Below are 26937 nucleotides of genomic sequence, written 5' to 3' on the forward strand. Positions count from 1 at the left end.
CAGAGTAACTGTAGAGATAAGGTGAAAAAAAAGAAAAAAAAGACACAGGTATGAACTAAACTGAAATCAATACTGAACAAACTATTTCCTTTCACCTCAGCAGAGGAACTGCAACCCACAGCACCAAACCATATGATGATTCTTGTTAACATTTCCTCCAATTTAAATGCAAAGTGGAGACATTAAACGTGCTATGGAATCCTAAAACACACTCAAAGCAAGGTTAAAAAAATTATATAAACCAGGCTGGGATAGAACCAGGTTGTATTTTTTAACATATGCTAAAAGCTAAAAGAACTCAATTAACCCTTGAAAGAAATGTAGAAAATCACCTGAGAAAACTGGGATATAGCTTAGTACAAGGTAAGCAATCAAAATATAGATGAGAAATATTAGGCAGTTAGTTCATATTCAGCTCATTTCAGATGAAATATTTATAACAATTTATACATTTTTATAACAGACATAAATCAGACTCATCATTCATTTTTTTATTTTCTGCTCTGGCTTTGATCAGAATTGCAGCAATGGAGAAAATCTCCAGGCCCAAAAGCACAGTTTTACAAACTGAAAATCTACTCAACTTGCAAACGCACACACTGCCCTCTGACTGTCCTCAGCTAGCACACCATTCAATTTAAGCTCTGCATATGGACAAGCCTGTGGTGGCTCACACAAACACACACACACACAAAACAAAACAAAAAAAAAAACATGAATTTCAAACTTCATCAGATATTTATGTATCAGACCCAATCCTAATTTTACTGTGACAGTCGTTTGTTCATACATCATTTCAAAAGCTTAATATTTAGCTTATTTTAAAATCCCTGGCACAGGCTTTGCCATGAAGAGAAAGCCGTGTGCGCTTGCGCCTGGCTCTGTCAGCGTTGCCAGCATTAGACCCAGCACAGCAGAGCGCGTTTCTCTAAACGCTGTGCAGGAATGCATGTACAAATGAATGAGCCACCAGAACAATGGGGATCAGTAACTACGTGTGAATAATATACCACTCTAAAGCACTTTGGATCACTCTCCCCCACTCAGTATCCCCGCACACCACAGACATGGGGCCTCCACGCTAATCCGGCTCCGGAACTGAGCAGCCTACAAAGGGGGTGGGTGCAGTATGTGTGGGCCAGCTGGTTGTCTGCACAAACAAAAGAACCTGGGAAACATGGCTGCTAATTAAAAATCCACAATCTCCCTCAATCCTAACATAGGAACAACACAACGCCCTCACAAGTGCCCTACAAAGCGTATGACTGCGTATCGTCACAGCTGCTTTCGTAGAACTTGCATCCTTCATGAATGTCTGGGGCAGTCTCACCACTTTAGTTATTTTTAGTATTATTTCTAAAATCAACAGTTCCTTAACATGAACACCACAGGGTGGGTTCTGAAACCTTGGCCTAGAATCTTGATATGCAAAAAGGGACGATTGTGGGGAAATGAAACTACATGAGTAGCTTATCAGCCCGGGGAACTCCAAAGAAGTTCTGTCACTCCTGCTGGCGCCGGAAAATAAGACTACAGTACAACCAAGTACATAGACAGTCGGACACAGGCAGAGCTTCCTTCTACTGTACTACTGTGTGCCTGATTTCCTCAGAGAGTGTTGAATTGCAGGTCTGAGTTGTGGCAGGTCTCATTAATCACCAAAGCTGGCCTAGTTTAGCCCAGCTGCGAGTCAAGTTAGGCATCTACCCTCCCCTCTGAGTTTGGGGGATGGGGGGAAATGAAGTGTACAAGGGTTCCAGGGAAAGGAGGAAGCACACAATACGTTTCCTTGTGCCGCCTTGAACTTGGTGATTTATTAGGCCACAGCTACTACAACCAATGTGTGCTGAACATGCAGACAGGTTACCAAAGGCCAAAAATCACTGCTACTCATTAAGTTACACAAAGCCCCGCCATAACTTCCTGTGACCACAAGTATATTTTCTTGACGAAAGGACAGACTACCCATCCCGCTTGCTTATCTACAAAGTATCCTGGAGCAAAGTAGTGGTCAAACCTGCGCTTCAACTTCCATTCAACATTCCAGAGATTTAGGGGATTTGTCTTTCACTACAGTAGAATCTGCAGTTGCAATGAGTTTGGTTTTGAGAGTCTCCCAGTAGTCTTCAACAGTAGAGATTTGCAGATAAATTGCCATGTCATCCGTTCAGCCTACACACATAAACCCACACTTCTGCCTTTGAGTTAAGGAACTGAAATTTCAGAGCTTTCATTTGATTCTGCCTTCAGAGCCATGTGGGGCCTAAAACAGGAACTGAAATATTATGTCATGGCCTGCTGGATTTTCTAGAGAATGAACACTAGAACAAATGCATTTGTATCAGGTGAGTGTAAGTACAAACGACACCATTGCAATTTGCACACTAGATGCACCACAGCGATCACACAAAACTTAATCAAACCACAAGCCACAATAATCTACCCTTTTCTGCAGCAAAACCTTTTCCTACGGGAAAAAAGATCTGGATCATCCTTTTATACCATCAAAAACAAAAAAGAATAAAGTGAAATGGCACTGATGTAATGGCATCTGAGGAATACATTATTAGAATGGCATGACCAGTCAAGGGTGGTGAAGGAGTTTTCATGGCTGAGCGGTGCCATAACCACATAAAAGATGAGGGGGGATGGGCGGAGACTAATTTGCCTGTCTGGAAAGATGGCTGACAATGCTTTCACAGTACGATGTGTGGTCTAATACAGCAGCAGCATTTGGGCTAAATTCCCAAATATAAATTGGTAAATTTTGAAAGCTGAAAATCCAAATCTAACCAAATTTCACGTACAAAACATGCAATGGCTTTCATAAATTGAATTTGTTTTTTGGACTTGTTTTATCAGTGGACTAGTATTTGTCTGTAATTAACAAAACGCTCTACTACCCACCAGCAGATAACTCATTCAGTCATTTAGCCTACATGCCACTCAAAACAGGAGCTCTTCCAGCCCAGGATCAAATTACAAAAGCCAGTTTAGTCTTGGATCACTTCAGGTGAGTAATCCACAGTTTCAGCAGATGCCATTTGCCAGGTAGTGCCAATTAAGCCGTTTTATGGCTCTCCTATGCAAGTTAAAAAGAATACATTAACTTGAAATGTTGCTTTTCTGTTATTTTAAGTAGGACAAAAAACTAAACTAAGTAAAATCTGTTGTATGCCACGGAAAACTTTCAACTCATAAAAGGTTTTTTCAATATAAATTGAGTTATTGATTTTCTATGACCCTTTTTGCTATGTGGCTTGTAGTTGTATTATCCTTCCTTATCAAAGTAACTACAGTAGCTTTAAAAATATGTGGCCGTGCTTATTCATTCTCAGCATCAGGTGAACTTTGGCAGAAGCGTATCTGAATTCTCTCGCAGCCCTTCTGTTACCTACAACCCGTCTCCATTTTCCGCTGAACTGCACAGCTGGAGCGGTGCAGTAATGAGGCTGTCCTGTGAGACAGAGGAGCTCTGAGATACTGCACACCTGTTGATAACAGCCATGCTACATCTGCCCGGGATACGCCAATAGACCTGCCCGGCAGTCAGCTTCCCTCCGCTTCCATGTGGCGCGTGGCACAATTAAAAACCGATAAATATTTCAATGTTTCTGCTTCACGCAGAGTATGAGGCTTCCTCACAGTCAAGCGCACGCCTCTTGCAGAAGGTCACAGATACGGTCCCAGGGCAAATGTAGCACGGCCACACTAACACAAGCTGCTCAAAAAAAACCCCACGCACCCACGTCCATGTGCACTGCGCACACTGGGGTCTGAAAGCAGTTGCTTTGCCCATTTCTCAGAGTTCGCCTCAAAAACACCTTTGCCTTTATCACTGGCGTGCACTTACCCATCATTATGAGATTTCACTCCCTTATCTCATTTCACTGTCCTGTGCTAATGCCATGACTTTAGCCACAACTGCCCAACAGGACAAGATGTAGGGCGCAGTCTGTGGGGCAACTGACTCTCGGCATGGCCGGTTGTTCGACTCACTGTCATGGTCTCGTCTACCCGTTAACAATCTCTGCTTTCCACCATCTAGGCTACATAAAGCAAACAATACAAAAGGAGGACGAACTGTCCAACAGAAGTAATTCTGGGATAACTCTTGGATTTCAACTTTTCCATTCTGGCTTTTTTTTTTTCCTCACCCAACTTAGTTTCACAGTGACCTCATTTTCATTCTTAGCAGTATTAGCCCAAACTCAGCTATAAAGACATAAAGCAAGACTAGGGCAGCAGGCTGTGATACCTGATACATGTAGCAGGATTGCATGCATTGTGTTGCGTCAATAGGATACAATGAAACCTGTCAAAAGGCTTAAAAGGATTGTTAGAAGGCTTTAAAAGGTACACTGCTCCAAAATTCCTATGTCATTGAGCCTTCCATAACTCACTTGGAGCGACAACGGTTCCCTCTCTTTATTCAAGAGCCACACATAAACTTACCGGAACAAGAGGGAAAAACAAAAAATTATCCTACTTCAGAATTCAGTTTCAGGTGACCAATGTAGAAGTGACTGCTTCTTGGGAATTATTAACTGAACAGGAAAACTCTTGCAACATTTTAATAGCTTCTGTGGAGCTCTGCATTGTGCTTAATATTTAATTAACCCAATTTTTTCATTTTCAATACTGGCGATAGACTAACCCCACTTATTTGTGTAAATAAAGCAGGAATATTGACTCGTTACACAAATGGCCATTAAGATATTTAAGGGACCAATCCTTACTAATGTAATACCTGGGTACTTTATCGCCTCAAAGGTGATTCAGGACTGATTTCTTTTGGTGGCACTCCTTATTTTTGGATCCATGAATTACTTACTGTGGACATGTTCCACATATTTTATAGGTTATACAACGAGAGGTTTGAAAACACTTTGAGAATAGAAATGTAACAAAAAAAGTGCTTCCATGAACACAGCCAAAATTAAACTTAAGTCATATAAATGAAAAATGCTGTTGCAAAAGTCCATACCAACTTAACACTAATCCAATAATTTAGCTCCGCAGATTCTAAAGTTCCCTCAGTATGCCATGGTAGAGGAAACAGTCTTATTAGCAAAACAAGCTGGATTGAGGCCATCAAGTTCACAAAATTTAGTCAACTTCTCGCGTATCACATCTTTAGTCTGCCAACCCAAGCAGAGATGATACAGCCAGAGTACATCCATAAACTGTAATGAGAAGGGAAAAGACAGGCAAATCCCCCGTTGAACTTCATCAGACACTAATAGGGTGCCCAATCCTCCATCTGTTCAGACTGGAAGTTCTGTAGCCTTGAGGCTGTAACCTTTCCTGACCTCTCCTGCCAAAACATTATCTGGTGTCCCACTGGCCAGTCTAAGTCAGCATCTTTGCTCTAGGAAATTATAACGGAGAATTTCCTCAATTTCACTCCTCGAGCCAGAGGATCACGTGACTTGCATGTAGAGTACAGTATTATTGAATCTTTGGTTAAAAACCTTTGATCTTTAAAAAATATTTGATTTTTAAAACATTTAACACAAAGGTCGCACATCACGCAGATCTTTATTGATCTTTTCTGAGTGCTCTGGGCTCAGATCTCCAAAACCAAAAGCGGAAGGGCTCTTACAATATTTCTTCTGGACAGACCTCTCTTGCAAGCTCTTTATACATATGCATAAATCCGCTCTTTTTTTGTTTCTAGTTCTTACAGTGAAGTTGCGCTACCAGCAGAAGACAATTTAAGTTGAGCGTGTAGTTAACTACACAATTTACCACAGACAAAGAAACAGGGCGTTCTTTCGCACAGTTGGTGTGAAAGATAGGATGTAAATAACAGTGTCTTCCCACAAGACAGCATGCAGACAATGAGCAGAATACTATCAAGAGGGCTTCTGAAAATGTTTAGCAAGGGTGCTTCAGCAAAACAACCTCTCCACTGTGCTGTCTTCATGACCTCACTGTGTGAAACAGGCTACTCACTACTGCAGTGGAGCAGCGCAGGACAGAGGCTGTGCATATGCTGTGTGTCTGCATCAGACACCAGCCTGCAACGGGTGCAGGAGTAGCACTGTCCGCCTGCATTACTGTCCGCCTGTGCATGTTACAGACTACACTGTGCGTCAGCGCATAGCCGGACAGTTTGTATTACCGGCTGCGCAGAATACTCTGTGTGGCCTACGTGAGCTATGCTGGCCTGGCCCAGCAATCCAGCAATGTGTTACACTGAATGTGTGCCAGGAGAGCCAGGAGCCACGTACCAGCCAGTGGATTAAATATTAAACAACTGCGTGTCTGTGTGTTTGTGAATTATACTGTTGTGCTTAGAACTAAAGCCATTTGAACTTTCAGTGGACACACAGTACCACAAGGACCTATGATAGGAGGAAAGACTGGTGTCCTGAGTGTGATTAAGGCAGAAGGAGCACACAAGCGTGATGGTCAGTAAGAAAATCTTATAGGCTCTAAAGTGCACAGGGTGTGTTTGAGTGTGTGTGTGTGTGTGTGTGTGTGTGTGTGTGTGTTTGTTTGTTTGTTTGTGCGTGTACACATGCATGTTCTCAGCTTCCAGGATCACAGGCTGACCAAAATCCCTGCAGGCCTTTTGCTCCTAGTTAGAGAGCTACTTCAAACAATCTTTCCTAATCTAGCAGGAGGACCTTGCAGACAATTGATAAAGTTGGCAGTGACAGATGGGACTGATTTCATTTAAGATAACTCACAAGTTCCAATTTTGAATCCCTTAAATTCTCCCATTTCCTGGGGGATTTACACTTCAGGTTGGGGGGGGGGGGATTTGCTGTTGCATTAGCTAACACTCACTGTTCTGCTTTGAGTTGCTCAGACCTGACAGACACTACCAGACACCATGTATTGTACATAAACCAGCGAATACTTGTTAAGTCCTAGTAATGTTTCTGGGTTCCTGATTGACTCTTAAGTAGACGCTTGAACCTCCTACAATGATAACATCATAAAAACAGTTTATTCGCTTTACATTATGGATTGTGCTTGTTAAATAACAAAGATGACAGCACAATTTTTTTAAAACAAACTTCTGTGAGAAGCTGTGTGGACATAGTCTACTCACGTAGGTATTCATCAGAAAAGGCACATACTTTATAATCATAGTAAAATAAACTTCCATTCTCGAGTAGCACAAGCACACAGAAGTATGAAGCGGTCAGTCAGAACAGCAAACAAAAATAACAAATCACGGGCTGGTAGACAAAAACACCATAGTCCATGGTTATTTCTTTGCAGACCAGTTCATAATATATCAGCACATTCGGAAACAAATCAAGCACTCATGGCCACAAACGGTCCGTAGTGGTGCAAGGCTGCCAACCACAGTTAACCAACCACCGATGTGGTATATATTCAGACGATTGCACCAATGAAAAAATGCATGTCCACACTTCACTGGATAAACGGATGTGTTCAACATATTACTGCGATGAATGAACACGGGGACTGCTGTGTGCACAACGTTACGGTGAAAAACCCAGCGCCAACTCCGCTCTCATATCTTACCTTTGGCAGCTCTTTGAGTTCGTTGGCATCGAGAAGCAATTCCTCCAGGCTGCGGCTATAGCGGAATATCTCGTCGGGCACTGTTTGTAAAGAGCAATGACGCTTGTCCACCGACTCGACGTGGCGGTTACAGCGCCACAGGGGGATACACTTCAGCATCTCCGGTCGCCGCAGGGGGAAGGACACCGGGGCTGCTCAGATACTCCGCATCGGACAAAGACGGGGGGGGGGGGGGTGTTGGGGGAGGAAGGGGATAGCACAAGTCTGTGTCCACCCAGGCTGACAAAGCGATCAGACTAAAAAAATCCAACCTATGGGAAGTCGATCTAGAGAATAAAAACCCCAGATTAAAGTAAAAGAAAACGACGTAATATCCCCCTTCGTCGTTATCAAGCTAAACGTCCCACTTGCCTCGGTAACTGTACGGCATTCGCGTGTTCTAATCCATCCAAAAAGACGATTGTTTACTTTGATGCTTGTTGTTAGCTAGATATATAGCAAACGAATTAAAATATAACACGTGATAGCTGCCTCTAATTAACGTTGTATTATTTACCCAGTAACGTTATATTACTTGCTACCTATTTGTGAACATCGTTTTGTGCTTTCAAGCTTACATATAAAACATTACGAATCAAAAGGTAAAAGTGTTTTGATTTAAGATAAGCGCTAAAACTTTTCTAGGCCAGTAGGCTGTTCGATACATATTAAAAGCCAGAACTAGCGAGCTATAACGAGCTTGTTTCCAACTTGTCTTTATTCCAGACAAAAAAACTTTATGCGTGAATTCAGTTCGCTGTTAATCAAATGATAGCCGGCTACATTAACTTACCAAATTAGAAAACACTAACTAGTAATCGCAATCACGAGAAAATTCCGCATTCACTGGAAATCAAATTAAAATCCCAACCTGCTGGTTATTTCTTGTCCCGGTATCCGTAACAAAAACGCAACCCTTCCCAAAGGAGTGTTACTGAGATGAGGCTCCAAAGCTTAGTTAGCCAGCAACTAGCTAACGTAAGTTCAGCAGGCTGCAAAATGTCATCCAAATTCGAGAGCAAACGCGGAAAACTAACGGGAAAAAGCAACTTCGAAGCCCTATGAAGGAAACGTCGACCAGATTCTTTTTTCTCTCTTTGCACCAGGCCGGTGAGGGGGGGCTGGGCACAGCCACAAGGTAACGTTCCGTACAGCCGGCTTTTGTAACTCGGTTGCGCTCGTTGGGCACTCAAGATAAAGTCCTAGCCAACAATTTGAGTGGATCCTCTCGCATGTCCTTTACACGTAACGTTAGCTAGCTAGCTAACTTCGTTATCATTATTTAGTCACAAGCTGCTTGATGGTAGCGCTTGCAAAGTTTCCGATCCTTCCACCCAGGAATGCTTGGAGAGATAGCGGAGCCACTTCGTCCTACTACTGTCTACCAGTTTGTCTTGTTGTTGTGTATAATTCGCCACCTCCCTCTCCGACGCCCCTTCTGTCATTACCACACACGCAAACATTTGCCAATGGAGTATGCAGGCAACACTGACCTCATGCGGTTCGGAGGTCCACAGGTTGTCAACCAAAAGTCGTTTATGAAAGCATCTCAATCAGTGCCACCTGCCGGTTCATACTTCCATTTCAGACTACGGCCAGGCTTTATTCTGCTGTGTTTATACTACAATATCTATACTATACTCATAAAACTGTGTCATTATCAGTCCTTGTTCCGTGTCATAGCCCAAACTTTAATTTAGCCCTAAAATTATATATATATATATATATATATATATATATATATATATAGGCTATGCATGATCTAAGCAACTTTGACCATGGCATGATAGCTTGACCATGGCATGGCATGGTTCTTCCAGCATCTCATAAACTGCTGCCCTACTGGGATCTTCATGCTCTACAGTCTCTAGTTTACAGAGAATGGTATGATAAACAAAAGTGAGCGTCAGTACTGCGGTTGAAAAAAACATATTCAGAGAGGTCACAGGAGAATGGGCAGACTTGGTCAAGTTAACAGAAAGGCCACAAATGTTCAAATAACAGCGGTTTACAACAGCGGTGTGCAGAAGGGCATGTCTGAATGCAGAACACTTTGAACCTTGAAACGGATGAGCAACAGCAGGGTAAGTCCACACTGGGTTCCCCTCCTGTCAGCTAAGTACAGGAAGATGAGGCTAAAGTGGGCATGTGATCACCAAAACTGGATCATTGAAGATTGGAAAAACATTGCCGGGTCTGACAAATCTCGATTTATGCTGCAGCGTGCAGATTGTTCAGAGGTTCAGAATTTGGTGTACACAGCATGAACCCATGGCTTGTGTTAATGGTGCAGGCTGGTGGTGGTGGTGTAATGGTGTGGGTAATGTCTTCTTGTCATATATTAGCCCCATAATACCAATTGAGCATCATTTGAATGCCGCAGCATACCTAAGCATTGTTGCTGATCATGTGCTTCTCTTTATGGCCATTTTCTGGCCATATATTTTCAAACAGACACATACAAGCAGGATAATGAACCATGTCACAAAACACACATGATCTCAAGCTGGTTCCACAGACAAACAGTGACTTTGAGCATCATTTTTGAGCAAGGCCTACCCAGTCCCCAGATTTCAATCCAGTAGAGCACCCTTGGGATGAGGTGGAACAGGAATGAATGTGTGGCTGAAAAATCTGCTGGAATTCTGCGATGCTATTGAGTCAGCACAGACCAAAATCCCAAAGGAATGTTTTCAGCACCTTGTTGAATCCATGCCACAAAGAATTCAGGCAGTTCTGAAGGCAAAATGGAGTCCTACCCAGTATTAGATAGGTAATGTGTACCTAATACAGTGGCATGTGAGTATGTGTTTGTGCGTGTATGCACACACTCTTGTAAACAGCTGTTATTTAAGCATTTCTGGCCTTTCTATTTGCTTGAGCGACTCTTCTCATTCTCTTCTGACCTCTCATTAACCAGGTGTTTTCTGCCCGCAGAACTGCTGCTCACTGAATGTTTTTTGTTTATTGTACCATTCTCTGTAAACTCTAAAGACCTTAGTGCATGAAAATCCCATGAGGGCAGCTGTTTGAGATACTGAAACCACGTCTAGCGCTAACAATCGTGGCAAGACCAAAATTGCTTTGATCATGCATATTGCCCATTCTCAACCTTTGGTCAAACAACTAAACCTCTTTGTGTCTGCATGCTTTATATAGTTGTAGCCACATGATTTGTTGTTTGGAGGATCAGATAATTTACATTAATGAGCAGGTGTGCCTACCTATTAAAGTGGCCACTGAGGGTATATTAGGAATCCAATAGATCCTTTAAATTACAAAAATGGGGGGTCCCCAGGCCTATGAAATAGAGCTACCGCTAGGGATGCATTCATGTCTATGATAACGCATGTTAAATGTAAAAGGATCAGTAGTATGGGTACATTTGAAATTTACTGAAATTACCCAATAGACTAATTTCTGGCTTAAGTGGGGCAGTTCAGCCAAAAATTAAAGCTGTTTCCACTTAAACCAGAGTGCTATGTATCCACCCAGATAACTTGTCAAATCTCAGCTAAACTTTCTCGATATCCACTGCAGCTCACCCTGATACAATGGATCTCAATGGGATCTCAAGTTTTTGTGGCACTCAAAGCGCCAAAAATGTACTTCCAAAAAACTCAACAGCAATGTCCCATTCCAAATATATAACGCCATGGTCAGTTATGAACCTTGTTGTGCACGGTTTCATTGAAAACTATTTTCTACTGTACTGAGTATGCCAACTGTATATTCTCTCAACCAAAGCATAGCAATATTCTGGGGCACTGTGTCAACACCGTTACAGAAAATGTTGAAACAATGTTTTAAAACATTGACCCTGCACCCCAGAACACTGAAATTGCTTTGATTGACTTCGCGTGGATATACATAGTTGGTGTACTTCAGTAAATAGTTGCTTTCAATGAATCTGTGGATATTCATGAGTAACCATGTCATACATGTGGAAAGAGACATTGCTGTTGCATTTTTCCCCCCGTCATTTTTTGGCACCTATAGCCCCATTGAGGTCCGTTGCATTGAAGTTAGCTCCAGTGGAGATCTTAAAAACTTGTCAAATCTCAGCAAAACTCTGGTTGGATAAATAGCACTCTGAGTAAGTGAAAACAGCTTTATTTCATTTTTGGGCGAACTGCCACTCTAAGCTTTCACCGGGATTTTGTTTTTATCTGAGCACAGCCATGATCTTGGTTTTAAAACAAGCTTATTTTTACATTTAGAATATGAAGACAGCCTCTAAATCTTAAGTCAAATTTCTCAACTTTCACTACTAGGAAACAAAGTCGCACAGCTGCCACATTGCCAGCGCAACACAATTTCATTTGTAAAATGGAAATAGAGTCAGCAGTAATTTAAACATTTTGACTTTTTAGTGTATTCATTTTTGTTAGTGGAAGCCATATATAAAGATATATATCTGAGACTGTCAAAGACATATATTCAAAGATTGAAACTAATCAAAAGTTAAATGGATTGTGTACACCTTACTAGAAGACATCCCAGCCTACCAAGTGTGTGGATTCTGCAAACAAAATCCTAGCTGGAGGAAATCAGTCAATCAAGGCCACAAATGATGTACATCTCATAACACAAAATGAACAACTTACAAACATGGTTTAAAAAAGGTATTAAAAAGGTCTTAAAATTAGTAAGGTCAGCTTACTTATTTAAAGTAATGACAATAGTACTGATGACAAAACAGTGGCTCATATTTGAAGAATTTATTTATCTGGGAAACTGGAACCAGTAACTCTGTCGCAAGATGTCAGAGTCCTTAGAAGAGCTGACTTTGGTACTCATTAAAAAAACAAAACAAATGAGGGCTAACCAAATGATGAATTTTTGTTCAAATTAGATTACAAAAAAACCTGCAAACAATACAAAAAAATGAATGTCAAGTCCTTCACAGTAGCTGACAATAAAAAAAAAAATCCATGAGGCGCTACTTGTTTATTTTGCGAATCCCCAAAGGGACTATAATATTAATATCAACATCAATACAAAAATAATTACAGTTTAAAAGAGCGGCCAGAATCACTAGCAGCAGTGATGGCGGCTGTGGGTTTGAGCAAGGGAAAAAGAGATGGTGTGGGGAGGGAGGGGAGAGGGGTTGTCAGGGGTGTTTCCAGACAGTTTATGCAGAGAGGTCGCTGTTGTCAAAGCGCTCCTGGTCGTACACCTCTGCGATGACCTTGCGACCGGCAAACCAGCGGTTGTTGAGTGCCTGGATGGCCTTATTCATCTCAGAGGCCATAGAAAACTCTACAAAGATCTTAACTATTATCTCAGCATCCTCCTCCTCGCCCTGTTTCTCCTGGTAGATGATGACGCGATTGACAGCGCCAAACTTGCCACACTCCTCCGTCACCTCGCCCTCAAGGTCGTCGTCAATGTCTTCTGGGCCCACCATGTTCCGTAAGACCATCACCGTTGACTGCACGAGAAGATGGCAGTTGGCAGTGAAGAATAATGCTAATTATACTGAAAAAATTATTTCAGTCATTCTATTCTTATTACTGTTCAAAATCAGAAATCTAGTTTCCATTAATGCAGTTGTAACACTAGTTCTACCCACTAAACTTCTTACATTATTTTTTTTCTTAAACTTAAGACAATATAGGTTTAGCTTGGTTTTTAATTCAAACTTCCTCAAATGGACAAGTGACCGTGACCTGGCTTCAACACTCAGAAATTAAAACCACATGCATTTCGCCACTCAATCTATAATTTAATGAATTTAAAAACATAGTCTCTTTATAAAGGAATAATTTTCCATATAGCATATTGCAGAAAAATAAATTATTGATCTGACTGATTACAAATCCTGGGACATTTATCTTAATTGTATTCATAGCCATTTCTAATATATTGATTTCAGAAGGCAACCACTCCTCAATAAAATTAAATGGGTCTAATTAAGAACAATGTAGAGCCTGTTACAATTCCATTGTTGCAACTGTAACAAAAACCAGCACAGAGGGGTTAAGGACCAAGTCTAACAGGCCCTGTCCTAGTAAATGCTTCTATTTAACTAATGCACTACGGTAGCTCAGATGGGAAGACAGCCTCAAATATACATCACTGCAACAGATCGTACATCCAATCTTAAGCACAATCATGGGTCACCAGAACTCACCTCCTGTTTCCGCAGAAGCTTCTGCATAACCATGTGCCTGGCACTGCTGCCAGAGATGCTCATGTGTTCCTGCTCACTCAGCATCTCCTGCCCCGTCCCATCTGCCGACACCTCTTCCTCCTCCTCCTTTTTCACCTCCTGTGCAGCTGCGGCAGGTGCTACAGATAGCACTGGTGGCGAGGCGAGCACTGGGTTTACCAGCCCAACCTGGGGCAGTACGGGAAGGGTGGGTCGCGCCGGAGTTACCCCTGCCGCGAGAGAGGGTGTTAGGCCAATTTTCCCACAGGTGGGGCTAAGACCAATTCAATCCATGCTTCTGGTCCAGATCTACCTGGAGGTGGATGCTTTGTAAAGTGCACAGACAAAACACATTAACTGTCTGAACAGACATCAACATTGACAAGAGTTAGCATGTCACCTAGGAGCACGCTACATTTTTGGCCACGCACCAATACCATGTACCCGAAAAGCTCCAGAAAAGCCTGAAATCATATCAGAGGTAGACCACTCATTTCCTCCAAGATGGGCTGTTTGTTTTCCCGCAGCTCTGTTAGGGCAGACTTTATTACATGCTTCAAAAGTGACGGCTTTCTGGGATTTTCCCACGCCGTTTCAAATTTAGGCTTATTGGCAAGAAACTCAAGGGTTGAGGCCGCAACCCCCCTGACGTTGCGTTCCGCCTGGTCCCTTCCCCCTCCGTCTGTGGCGGATGTACCTGTGATGACGCCCGGCGCCTGGGCAGCCATGACAGCCTGCGGAAGGCTTAGCTGCTGACCGAGTGACAGGGCAGGCGAGGCCAACGCCCCCAGTACTGAGGCTCCTGCTACTGCTTCCTGGAAGAACAAAGTGGGACATAAGGGAACACCGCCTGGACAGTGCAAGTGGACCACGACATGGAACACAGAAACACAAAGACGCGGACGAGGACGGACAAGACAGACGTAGGCGCGAGTCGATGTTGTCGACATTCTGCTCTGAATGTCAAATGAGCGTGTTTAATGTGCGGCGTGACACTTTAATGTAATGTGTAATGTAATGCTGTAATGTTAATGCGACTACACAACTCCACTACCCCATTTGTAAAAAGTGAGGACTGTAAAACAGTAAATTTGAAAGTAAAATGTCTGATGGATGACAATGGTAAGTAAAACAAGCAGGTTGTAAACACAATGAAAAATGGATAAGATTAAAATATTTAAAAGGACCAAAAATAATCTTAAGATTAAGATTCAAAGAATCAGACTTTTTTTTTTTACCATTTATAATTACACATTTACACAAGCAATGATAATCTGACCTTTAGGCAGTCTGAAACGAGGAGAAAAGTTCAGTTTTAAACAATGAATCAACTGAACCTTTGTTCTGAACAATGTATTGGCCATAAACAATCATAGATCTCATGATTTATTCCATAGCCTGGGTGTTTTTGAGATGACTGACTGGTGGCTGATTAGCAGGGAGACTCGCTTCCTGCCCAGATTACTCCTGTGAGAGCCGTTATTTTGCAGTTTTACAGGCCAGTGAGGAACGGAATGGCTCAGAGATTAGCACTGTCTTTTGGGGAAGGAAGCCAGCTGCCCGCCATGTATTCCCAGCCTGTCTGGCAGTAGGCGCAGTGGAGTCCGACTGTTAGCTCCAGGAATCCCAGACAGTCTCTGGGATACTGTCCCAGATGCCATATATGGTTCAATCACTTTACTGCCGTTCCTTCTTTTAACATCATAGAGGGGGTTTAATGTTTTATTCAAATTTGTCCAGTTAACAGCTGAATAAGTCTGCATGAAAAGAGTGCACTGTGTATTCAAAACAAACAATCTTTTAGGAATAAGATCTTTGGATACTCTAATAACATTTGTGATAACACTTCTACAGAAGGTTTTAGAATATTCTAGTGTCAGATGTAAACTCAATTTTAACAAACTAAATTAATGTTGAGGAACTAGGCCACACTAGCCAGCTGTACGTGTGTGCGCTTTGAATGAATACTTGGTTGACCAAATAATAATTAGTTAGGTTAAATAATGATTAATAATTTAAAATATGCAAACACCACACATCCTGGTTTTATCTGCAAAACAAATAAATAAAATGCCTACTGAGCATATATATCCGGCATAAGCATTCTGCAGTTTGAGCCTGGGGCAGTGTGCCACACCCATCTGCTCTTAAAACTTCAACTTGACACTAGTCCAATTCTCAGAAGATCCGCAAGGATGAGAGAATTTATTTCAGTCTTATCACCATCTTCAGTTTCAAATACTTCAAGTGCTTTATGAAGTGCTAAAGCAATGTCACGTATGTATTTTTCCTCTAAATATACTTTACTAGCTATCAGGCAAACTTGAAATAGACTGAAAAAGACTGACTGTACTTCTAGTTTCCAGTAAAAATCACACAGTAATATGTAGTTTGACAATTGTGCCCTTAGGCTCAACGTAAGTGGACCATTACCCAAAGTTCTCTGCAGCTGGAACAGTTCACAGTTCTGACAGCAGAAGAGAATCTATACTAATGATGAATAACTAGGTGTCCAACTGGGGTTAGTAAACTGGCAGAAGCAGGGATTGGATCTCAGTAATCTCCATCATACCTTTACACCCAAGAGTAAAGGACATCGGGTATCAATCTGTAATAAGGTTGTGTCTGGGTACTGTTAGATTTGCTTGAAAAACTTATTTATTTTATTTTTTATTTTAAATATGCATATATTTTAAGACAAACTTGCAACCTATGGACACAAGGGAAATTTATTTTCATTTCGGCTTACACCTTATGTCCAACTTATCTGTATTGTGTAAACTAGATATTCGACACTCCAAATTTCATGGCTACACCAAACCTTCTCCCTTCTGAACTACTGGGATTAGCCTAACCAGTTATTTCCAGGTTATAACCTTAATCATGTCTTCCATTCAACTACAACATAATTACATAAGCACAATTAGTCTGACTCGATAAGTTGACATTCCATTTTGTATTTATTTGTAATGGCAACAACCACTATGAAGACTATACTAGCACTGCCAAACCTTTGTTCTTGGTCAGCAATTAGAAAGTGCTACCAAGACAATGCAAGGACGTGCCTGATCTGCCTAAACACGCAACAGAGAACTGCAGGAGCTGAAGCACCTACCTGGGCAGTGATTTTGGCTGTGGCGGCAGCGGCAGCCACGGCTGCGGCGGGGGGCAGGCCGCCGGGGGTGGTTGGGGTCAGCAGGGGCATGGGTGGGGTCACGGCCTTCCCTACCCGCAGGTACTGGCCACCCAAGTCGAAGAGGTTCATTGAGGAGACCGCGTCTTGGGACGACTGGGCCTTGTCGTACTCTGGACGGGGAGCGAGAGCAGATTCAGAGACCTGAGCGATGAGACGCAGAGTGAGAGAGCAGTTAAGGGGGCGTGGGGGGGCTGCGGTGCTCACCGATGAAGCCGTAGCCCTTGTGCTTCCCCGTTGTAGGATCCCTGGCCAATGTGCAGGACTTGATCTTGCCGAAGGCCTCAAAGACACTCTTGATGTCATCATCTGAGAGGTCGGGGTGGACGGATGCCACGTAGATCCGGTTGAAGGCGCGTGCCTCCTCCGCCAGCTGGTCGATGATGGGCTGCGCCTGGCCGATGTTACTTGGCCGCCCCACCTACAGCACAGATACCAGCACAGGGCCACTGAATGGACTTGTGTCAAGGACACGGACACCGAGCAATGCACCTCCTCAAGTGTTCTGACATCTGAGGAAAGCTTTACTCTAAATGCGGTTGAAGTCATGGACGTATGTGCAACGTTTTTTTTTTTTTTTTTTTTTTTTAACGTCCTGCACGGAGACAAAAGCGCGCTTTTATTGCCACATTTCCACTAGATTTGCTTAGCTGCACCTAAGCAATGTACGCCGAAGCTGCAGGTGAAGAACGAGAACGTGGTCTCGGAAACTACTGTCGCGCGCCTGCAATCCACTCTGGAAATGCAGGCGCAACAGCTGATGTCAGCTGACAGTTTCGTCGTCTCAAAAGAACTGATCGTTTTTGCGCAAAAAAAATATATAGCCGACGCCGATTATCGCACTGCGGATCCTATGAGGCCTTTAGTCTTATCAGAAGAGATTGGCATTTGATGATTTTTTATCTAAGAGTTAAACTGCCTGTGTTCTGTATCATTTCTAGCTTTTGTAAATAGACGAAAATAGCACACGCAAATTCATATATATATATATTTTTTTTTTTTTTTTTTAAGTTTTATATTTTCCTTGGTACTAAACGCATTTTAACCTCCATTAAGAACAGAGGCCAACGATTGAGCAAGTTTGCTGAAAGCAAATAGTAGGGGCTTTCAGTATGGCAGTAAAGGTAAGATTCTCTTATTGGAAATTGGACTGGTTCTCCCTGACATTAACTGCCGTCCGACCGAGCCACAGGATCCTAGCTTAGCCCCTCCATGCTTTAGCGGCCAGGGTAACTCCCATGTCTGATACAACTGGGCCACGTTAAACTGTTCTCGGGCATACGGAGCTTATGGGCTGGCCGAAGTGCAGCTGAGGTCCTGCTAGTGGAAACGCCGCTTTGGATGGATGTACATATGCGTGCGTGTGAGCATGGAGTTATGTACGAGTTTAACTAGGTCTTCACATGGTAACCTAAACGGCGAGCGCGACTGCTATTTTACATATAGGACAAAGCTTAAAGTGGACACGCTGTTCCGCTCGTTTTCTTTCTTTTTTGGTTTGTTTTTTGGGCTTTTTGGTTTTTTTTCCAGGCTGGTTTCAGTTTCCAACAATGAAGAGCTGACCACTTGTACAGTATCTGTGCTGCAGGAGGGGCGGCCAAGCAACACCAGCCAGGCGCAGCCCATCATCAGCACACCGGCACTGCGTGCCAGTCAGACACCGAGCGCTGCACCCCGCGCTTCCTGGTATCCTAGAAGAACTTTGCTCTCAAACAATGCGTTTAATTCACGTAGTCAGCAGAAACATTTTCCACATTTGGTTGTCCTGCATGAAAAACACAAACACACACAAGTATACATTGCACACATGCAACTGCACATTCGGACAAATGTGGAAACACCCATGCATTAATCAAACGTGATGAGTGAACTTGTCACTGATCCGACTTGGCACGTTGGCCATGCGCGTTACATCACAAAGACAATGTTTGCTTGTTCGGCAGCCTGGATCCGGTTTCCTCCGCTGGTGAGCTTTAACGGAAATGAGAGGGTTAAAGGGCGGACGTGGTCCGAAGGCGCTGGGCAGGTCTCCCGGACTCTTCGAGGACAGGACTCTGGTGGGGCTGCTCCATAGAAGTCTCACCTTGATGTTCCTCCCTCCCAGCATGACGGAGTTCATCTGCTCCAAAGCCAGCTGGGCAGCCTCCGGCACCTCATACTCCACAAAGGCAAAGCCCTGCAGCGGGGAGCGGCCATGCAGGGTTACTCTGAGGGGTTACACTCAACGCTTACCAGCCTGCAATGTGGGCTGGTCAGACAGCACCTGCCTTCAGTGACTTCACAGTGGTGCAGGGAATCATCCAGTGACAACAAGTGCTATCTAGAATGTTATGAATAAACAGTGGTGTGGTTGCTTCCGCAGTTCTTTAGCTGTTATCAGATTTAAAAGGTTGAGCGATGTATTGTCTACCAGTGTAACCTTATGACCAGTACAACCTAATTGTAGACTATCAAATAATGGCACCATGTCAGCAAATTGCACCTTTGTTTACCACTTCCAAATATCTAGAAAATTTCCAAATATCCAAACTTAATTTTGAATAGCTCAACCACAGTCAAAATAAAGCTGCAAATCCGCTTTATATTACATTACATTACAGGCAGACGCTCTTATCCAGAGCTTTACAATGAAAGCCATTGACTAAAACAGCTGTAATGTTTTTACACAAAATATTTGTATGTAATCGCTGGTGTTGCACATCCTCACAGGGGTCATAATGTTTGAGCAAAAATTCTGAAAATGATATTACTTGTAGAGCTTGGTCCACTGATGCTAGTTTTGTGCATATACGGTCCAGTTGCACTGGAGCAACTGTTGTTTTAATGTTATTCACAAAATTCAAAATGGTGGAACATTCAAGTAGGAGGAGCTTGTGGGTTCTTCAGGCAAATTTGTTCCTTTAGGGGAGGGACCTGTGTACCAAATGTCATGACCTATTGTCATGGCATAATACATATTGCTATTGGTATAATAGCGCCACCACGTGGGCAAATTGAAAGCTTCATATAAGCACACTATTCTGGGCCAAAGTGAATCTAACAAAGTTGGAATGACATGTCTAGCTTAACGGCTGTAGGAGGAATAGCATGCAGAAAGTTAGGCATAAGGAAAATAAGCAGTTTAATAAGTATGCAAGAGAACAGGTAGTGTGTGTCCTAAAGCAACAAACTAAACACAACTTACTGTTTTTTTTAAGGATTAAAATGTTGAGCTAGTGTCTTCTTGCAATTTAGCTGACATGACATGTCTACTGATATTCAATTACTTTAAAAACGTACAAGATTCTATCTTCCCACAATTTTACAAGGACAAAGGGGCAGGAGACACCCAAGCCCAAAACGTTACCCAGCTAAACACTGACCTTGTGCTTCATAGTAACAGAGTCCCAGGACATGTCGATGCTCTTGATGGGTCCAAACGGGGCAAAGGCTTGCCGGATGGTGTCCTCCCCAAGCTCGTAGTAAATGGAACCAACGTACACCCGGCACATGATGGCGAGTGCGCGTTGCCGCTGGGCTGCCACCTGCGAAAAGGAAATCCCATTCTAGTGTTTATGGAGCCTCAGTTAGAAAGACATTAACTCAATACAGTTATGTAAAAGTATATAGGTAAATTTTAATCAGTTACAATTGGTAACTACAACTTTCTTCTTAAAATACTTTTAAGTCCATTACTTGTATCCCCACAATAGACATACAGGCCAATGTCAGAGATATACAACTGGGCGGCTGTTACAGCTAGTTCAAAGGGTTCTACAATGCATTTTTTACAGACTTTACCAAAAATATTACCGTTACAAATATTTTTGGAATGTGAATAATACAAAATAAGTCAAAGCATCAAAAAGATTTGAGCATCACAATTGATATACACAATTCCAAAACATTAAAACAATGTGCTAAATCTTAAATAGCATCTAAATAGTATCCCCAGGATAGCCATCTATCAAACTTGTGCAATTTCAGCAACATTTTAAAATGGTGAATTTGCACAGCCTTCACTTATATCTGGCTCCTGAAACTGACCTGTAGTCCAGCGATGCAGAAAAGATTCAAATTCAAACTTAAAAAGCACAAATCACCACTCTTATCAGTTGGAAAGAGGATAAAGAGCCTAATGAGAACATTTACACTTACGTTTTAAAAGGGGAGGGACGGTTAAACACTGAAAGCAGTACTTTATTTTCTCTTTACTAAAATCAAAAACTATCTATTTACAAACATTTTATTAAAACAGTTGTGTCCAAGTCATACAAGGAGAATGGTGACTTCTTTTGCCTACCACAGTACAACAAATTGAGATTGCCAACAAGGGATCCCTGTTTGAGCAGTTCTCTCCTTTCGGATTGTTTAAAGTGACTGCTATCCCTCTTTAAACCCAAGCCAAGGTTGGTTTTTCCTCCCCTTCTGCTGTTGCAAAGTGGATGCATATTTATAAAGGAGACATGGACTTCATGTCCTGCACTGAGACATTCACCCCACACAGTTAACATTTGCTTAGGAAGAAGCAAAAAGGTGATGTAAATAACCCTTAAAATGCAGGTATCAGTGTGTCGTGCACGTTAAAGCAAAATGCGCTGTTCCCTACATGAGTAAAGGTTAAAAACGACATAAAAAAAGATATATAAAATCTTGTGAAAAACCCTCCTGGCAAAGAAAATATAGCTGGGGTGAATGCAAGCACTTTTTTTTGATAGATATAATCACAAAATTACAAGAATATGGTCCATGCTCCCACTAAATAACCCCTAAAATCCTAATATGTACGCACAGATTACATCTAACTTCCTGACAGATTTGACTTACTACTTTATTCACGTTGTCACCAGACTACTGACCAACAATACTCGCATAGTTGTGTGCCTGAATGGGGAATATATGTAGTCTGTGTACTCTTTGCATTATTCAATTTCACTGGGCAACCAAAGCGGTAACCACACCCCCACCCCAACCCAAAAAGCCATGTCTGCTTTCAAAATATGCGACGGTCTCCATGTTTGACAGAGATGGGGATACGGCCAGAGTGGCCCGTTAAAGAAGGGTAACAGTCCCTTTAACAGGAGTGCGCACAGAAAAAAGTTTAATATTCTATTGACCGATTGTAAAGGTGAGAGAGGATCTCCAAAGCCCATTGTCACTGCTGCCATCTGAAAGACAGTAAAGATGAAAAAGTGCTGAAAAGTAGGTTAGATAATCTCTTCTTTTTGCTTTGCTTTTCTTTTAAAAAAAAGGCATTGCTTAGATAAGACATCAGCTCAGAGACACACAAACACACGTCAAACCTGCCGCTCTACTTCCCCCCCCCCACACAGAAACGCCAGTTTTCAGGCCCATCTGATCAGCTCAGCTCTCTTTCCCACCCAAACCCCAAGTGCTTCCCACAATCTGGCCACAGTCATGAAAATCATTGACAAGCTCCTGAAGTGAACAGTTACAGTAGGTACAATATGTCAAGCAATATAGTCTTCCCGCTGATGCTCGTCTCCAACTGAAAAAGAACAGAAAGAAGCAAACCCCAGGACACATTTCTGTCTAAGCAGAGATTGGGAGCACACGTAACAAGGCTTTGAGCTAGAATGCACTGGGCCATGTGTGTTAATCTCTGAGGCACAACGTACCCTTTGTACAACTATGCACGTCACAGACTTTTACACTGTCAATGTCATGCAGCATACAAAGTTGTATAAACTACTTGCTTTTAAAAAGACTGTGCACTGTGGTTCAAGTACATACATTCACAATACACATGTTCAAAAACATTGTCAAATCAACAGCCTTTTGGCTGTTTGTGCTACTGACAATATTGGGGCAATTTTCTAACGTATCTGCCTTACAACACATGGCTTAGGCTCTTTCAAACAAATCTTCTGAGCAATAGGATACATTTTATTTTCTGGCATGCTAGCTCTAGCTGGGAATTTATGGGCAGGCTTGTGCAAAGTATAGAAAAGAAAACATCTCACAGCTAAAGCTTGAACCATTAATGAAAAAGCAAGCAAATCAAAGCTATGTGACCTCATCTAAAAGTGCCCAATCGCATAGAAAGCCAGAGAGATCCATGGTCATTTGGTCACTGTTTTGAGGAGATATGGGCCTGTTGCTGGGGCTGGAGTTAGTGTTTGGAGGAGAGGCCAGGGGCCTGGGGCCTGAGGGGATTAGTGTTTTGTGGGTGATGAGGCGGTCAGGACGGCACGTCCCCTCACCTGCAGGTTGGTGAGCTGCTGCTGCTGGTGCGCGATTGTCTGCTTCACCAGCACGCTCTTTATGCTCTGCTCCATGGCATACTTCTTCGCCTGCGCAGAGGGACAGAACGTAAGCGTCTGAGGCAGGGGGCCTGGGGCCTGGGGCCTGCAGCCTGGAGCAGACCGTGCTTAACATACCTGCAACCTGTAAACTCCCATGTATATTAACTGCTCAGTTGATAATCCTGTTTACCGATCCCCCTGCATAACAAATCCTTGAAGTCAAAAGATTTCAGGAGGGGAAGACTGATACTGGGCTTTAGCTCCATTTATCTCTCTTATTATCAATATTGAAATCCAAAGAGAAAATATTTTTCACACTGAAAATAGAAAAGCATAATTATCAGCACAGTACCAGCACAGTTCTGAGAATGCCACGATACCCCACACCTGACCATACCTTCTGTAGAGCCTCCTGCTGCTCAGGCGTAAGAGGAGGCAGGCCAAGCTTGGAGGCTGTGCTCTGTCCATTCTCCATCTTCAGAGCCTCCCCTCCCTGCAAACAAACAGGAATGCCAGAACTCAGCATACCACCAACTCATCCACACAAACATACAAATAGGAGAGGGCTTGGCCTCTATCACTTGGATACATGATGCATAAAAAGCTTCCATGCTTTACAATCACATGTTCTGCCCATGGCAGCCTCTGTCTTCGGCAAGTCTTGAGAGGCAACCACTGCTGCACGATACAGTTACAGGTAATGACATTTAGCAAATCATTTAGAGAAGGATATTAAAGACCATAGTGACAGACTGGTGTGCCATTTGGTGTATAAATAAGCAGGAGAAAGCAACATTTTTTTTGTGTTAAAAAGCGTATTCCCTGGAAAGATGATAATATGCGTTTGCCGAGTGAAGACTTGTTACCATCTGGAGTGTGATTTTCATCAATGGTAGCTAGTTGGCTAGTAATACTTATTTTTAGCTCAACAATAATTAAACAGTCGCACATTGTCGTGCGACAATGTTGCCAGATGACTAATGATAAAGGTCACAAGAACATTAGTTACTAAGCCTTAATGTTTAAAACAGCCAGCTAATTGGTATTGCCAGTATGTTTCTAAAATACATTGAAGCCCTTGACAACAGAATCCCTCAACAGTGCACCTGCTCCCTACTGTTTCATTCCTATCACAGATTTTAAATACAGAATAGCCAAGATAAATCTCAGATATGATACAAACATTTTTTGTTTGCATAATTATTTGCTCAAAAATGAAAACTTCTATAACATGCTCTGAAAAATATGTCGTCAGAATGAATTTGCTCAGCCTGGAAAACTTATTTGCAAGTCCAATTACTTGCTGTATGTAATCTTAAAAATGTAACTTGAAAACACCATTACAACAAGGTTGTATTTGTTTTTGTAATCTACTGACAGACAAAATGGCAGCTATTTTATTCCCCATTTCGTGAATATTATGATAGCTCTAGGCGCCTGACCTTAGCCTTGCATATAATCGATTAACTGCAAACAAAAATACAAACATTTGTTAATTATTTTCATGCTGTTCCAGAAATTTACACAAGTTTATGATCATACAGGCTGCTAGTGCTTAAAAGGTGCTGGGTCAATTCAAAGGAGAGTCAACTCATGATTATCAATATAGAAGCTTGATCAACATTTGAACAACACTACTGCACTACTGACAAGTCAATTGGTTGCTCAAAGGTCTGACTTTTGTTAAATCTGTCAGACATGGTTTCATTCATTCAAAAACATAGTACTGTACAATACTGAGGAGGCTTAAGGAGGCAACAATTAACCCTGAATGCAAAACTACATTATGGGAAAATGGGCCCCTTACCTAAAGCCAGCTCTTCGATGGGTCTCCTGAGGCACTTTACCCGTGGAGAGTTAATTAATGGGAAGAGCTTTAACAGTTCAAAATAGAGTCTACGGAGAAAAAAAGAAGCCTTCGAATGAGTCAAAACATTTCATTAGAGGCCGTGTGCAGTTTACAAAAGTTCAGACCATGGCATCCTTCACATATAAATTTTGTTCACATGGAGTTCCTTGTTTTCTGAGGCATACAGCAATGCAACACCAAGTTTGTTTTAAATGGGTGAGATTCTAGCTACCTCACTCTGTAGTAAATAGGGGCACCATTTCAAGGAAAATTTTGCAGATTACATTAATTGTTCTTTCAATACTTGACAATTTTGAAATTAACAATGAAAGGTTTCCCTTATTCCCAAATTTTCAGCAATGCTTTGCAGTGCTTCGACGCCTAGCTGGGCAGCTAATGCAATGTTTCATCCTTAATGGTTACCTGCATGGTTATAAATCTTGTAAAACAAGCCATCCAAAAAGAATACGATAAACGCTGCAGCCACTGTATTAATCATACGAATACCATTATATATATATAATAGATGATTGATCAACTGCAGAAGCGACCGAGCCAACGATACTTAGCCAGCCAACGATAGCTACCGTTGGGCTTCGCAGGTTTGTATTTCGCAGGTTGGCCAATGGCCACAGCGAGACAAGCGGTTAGGAGGACCATGGCGGATAAAAGTTAGATTCGATAATAAATTGAAGACAAAATACTAAACAAATTTAAATCCCTCAATGTTCGAGAAAACGTTGGCGTTTCATATACACCTCGACACACAACACAGCGACGGTCACATCCTTTTCATCTCATTGGACATTTCGGCCAGCAACGTCAGGCCGACAGTAGCATTAGTCTACCAGACAGCAAGCTAGCTGGCTTGCGACTGGACTACCACATTAGTTAGCTACGTGCTAGCTAACGTTAAAATACGAATAACTGTGCTAACCAGCTATTAGTCTACTATGCTTTCTGAAAACAAAATGTCGCGAACTACTACTGAAAATATAAAAATAAACTTCTACTATATAAATGCAAAATGTGTAACAATCACAGCGGACTTGACTGAGGAAAATGGCAAGCCACCACTAGCGTTGAGCGACTAGTCTCACATTTGGTGGCCAACACATACGTTTGCACCTAGTTTTTGTAGTACAGTTGCAAGTAACCCTAGACTAGGTGGCTTCAAATCTGCAATTTCAGAACGCAAATTTTACTCGCGAGAAAACACACGCGGGCCAGAAATCCCAAACCAACAAGCTAACGTTAGCCAGCGCGCTAGCGCGATAACCTCTATCGTCGACCAAAATACGAAGTTACCGCTCCGGCGAGTAAACAAAGGCAGCCAGAAGAACATAGAGGCCAACTAGCTACCGAATTGTTGAACTATAAAAGTCACTAACGACAATTCTACAGCATAAAATATCAATAACCACTTTATATACTACAAAAAATCCACATTTGCCTCATCATAAAACAACGTAGATACCCCGGGGAAGGTCGCTAGTTAGCCTAACGTACATTTTTCTGAGGCCTTTCATAGTGAGATTGTATTATTAGGCGAAGTAGTCTACAAAGACATTAACATTATAGTACTACAAACATCGGATGTTATATGCCCATGAACTGTATTAAATTTGTAAATAATGCAACCGACTACCTGAAAACAAGATATTTAACAGAAGTTTAATTTTACCGGAGATACCGCCACCGCCATGAAGCACACCGTCTCAGGGCCACAACAGAATTGGAAAGAATTTCCGAAGTCTCGCGAGACTGAAGGTTCTCGCGAAGTGCCTCAGAAGACACTCGGGCTGTATCCTCTTTGGCTGTATCCAGTTCAGTGGCTGTATCCTTACAGCGCATAGGAACAGAGTTCAGTGGCTGTATCAGTGGTAAGACAGGAGGGCAATTTTTCGAGGGCTTTTACTTAACGTTACTTTGTGTTTCTGACTTGGCC

General features: G+C 42.3%; 2 protein-coding genes across 20 annotated transcripts in view; both read right to left on the reverse strand.

Moving 5' to 3' along the window:
* Window positions 1–9013, reverse strand: part of scrib (scribble planar cell polarity protein) — a 97270-nt gene extending 88257 nt beyond the window's left edge. For 9 of the 15 annotated variants that reach the window (XM_035412919.1, XM_035412918.1, XM_035412916.1 and 6 more), the window contains exon 1: window positions 7510–9013. In XM_035412919.1, the coding sequence (XP_035268810.1) occupies window positions 7510–7668 (159 nt within the window). In that variant the 5' untranslated portion in view covers window positions 7669–9013. The remainder of the gene's footprint in view (window positions 1–7509) is intronic. The other 6 variants (XM_035412930.1, XM_035412928.1, XM_035412927.1 and 3 more) reach the window with 2 other exon arrangements.
* Window positions 9014–12254: 3241 nt separating this feature from the next.
* Window positions 12255–26827, reverse strand: LOC118225225 (poly(U)-binding-splicing factor PUF60). 5 transcript variants are annotated; one of them, XM_035413336.1, is made up of 12 exons: window positions 26674–26827; window positions 24948–25036; window positions 23538–23633; window positions 23099–23188; window positions 21992–22042; window positions 20258–20419; window positions 18979–19071; window positions 17103–17316; window positions 16818–17008; window positions 14400–14526; window positions 13685–13932; window positions 12255–12982 (listed from the first exon to the last, which is right to left on the reverse strand). In XM_035413336.1, the coding sequence occupies exons 3-12, from the start codon at window positions 23613–23615 to the stop codon at window positions 12683–12685; spliced, it is 1554 nt and encodes a 517-aa protein (XP_035269227.1). In that variant the 5' UTR covers window positions 23616–23633; window positions 24948–25036; window positions 26674–26827; the 3' UTR covers window positions 12255–12682. The 5 variants fall into 5 exon arrangements, with proteins under 5 accessions (XP_035269227.1, XP_035269225.1, XP_035269226.1 ...); XM_035413334.1 differs by lacking the exon at window positions 24948–25036 and having other exon boundaries at window positions 26674–26825; XM_035413335.1 differs by lacking the exon at window positions 24948–25036 and having other exon boundaries at window positions 14400–14517; window positions 26674–26824.
* Window positions 26828–26937: the final 110 nt, after the last annotated feature.

Source organism: Anguilla anguilla, chromosome 4 (genome assembly GCF_013347855.1).
Source record: "Anguilla anguilla isolate fAngAng1 chromosome 4, fAngAng1.pri, whole genome shotgun sequence".
NCBI classification, from domain to species: domain Eukaryota; kingdom Metazoa; phylum Chordata; class Actinopteri; order Anguilliformes; family Anguillidae; genus Anguilla; species Anguilla anguilla.

Coding starts and splice junctions, on each gene's coding strand:
- LOC118225225 (XM_035413334.1), bottom strand. CDS start 26,694: ATGGCGGTGGCGGTATCTCCG. Junction 19,072..20,257: donor CTGTTACTATGAAGCACAAG/GTCAGTGTTTAG, acceptor TCCCCGCTGCAG/GGCTTTGCCTTTGTGGAGTA. Junction 17,317..18,978: donor TGGGAGGGAGGAACATCAAG/GTGAGACTTCTA, acceptor TCTGTGCTGTAG/GTGGGGCGGCCAAGTAACAT.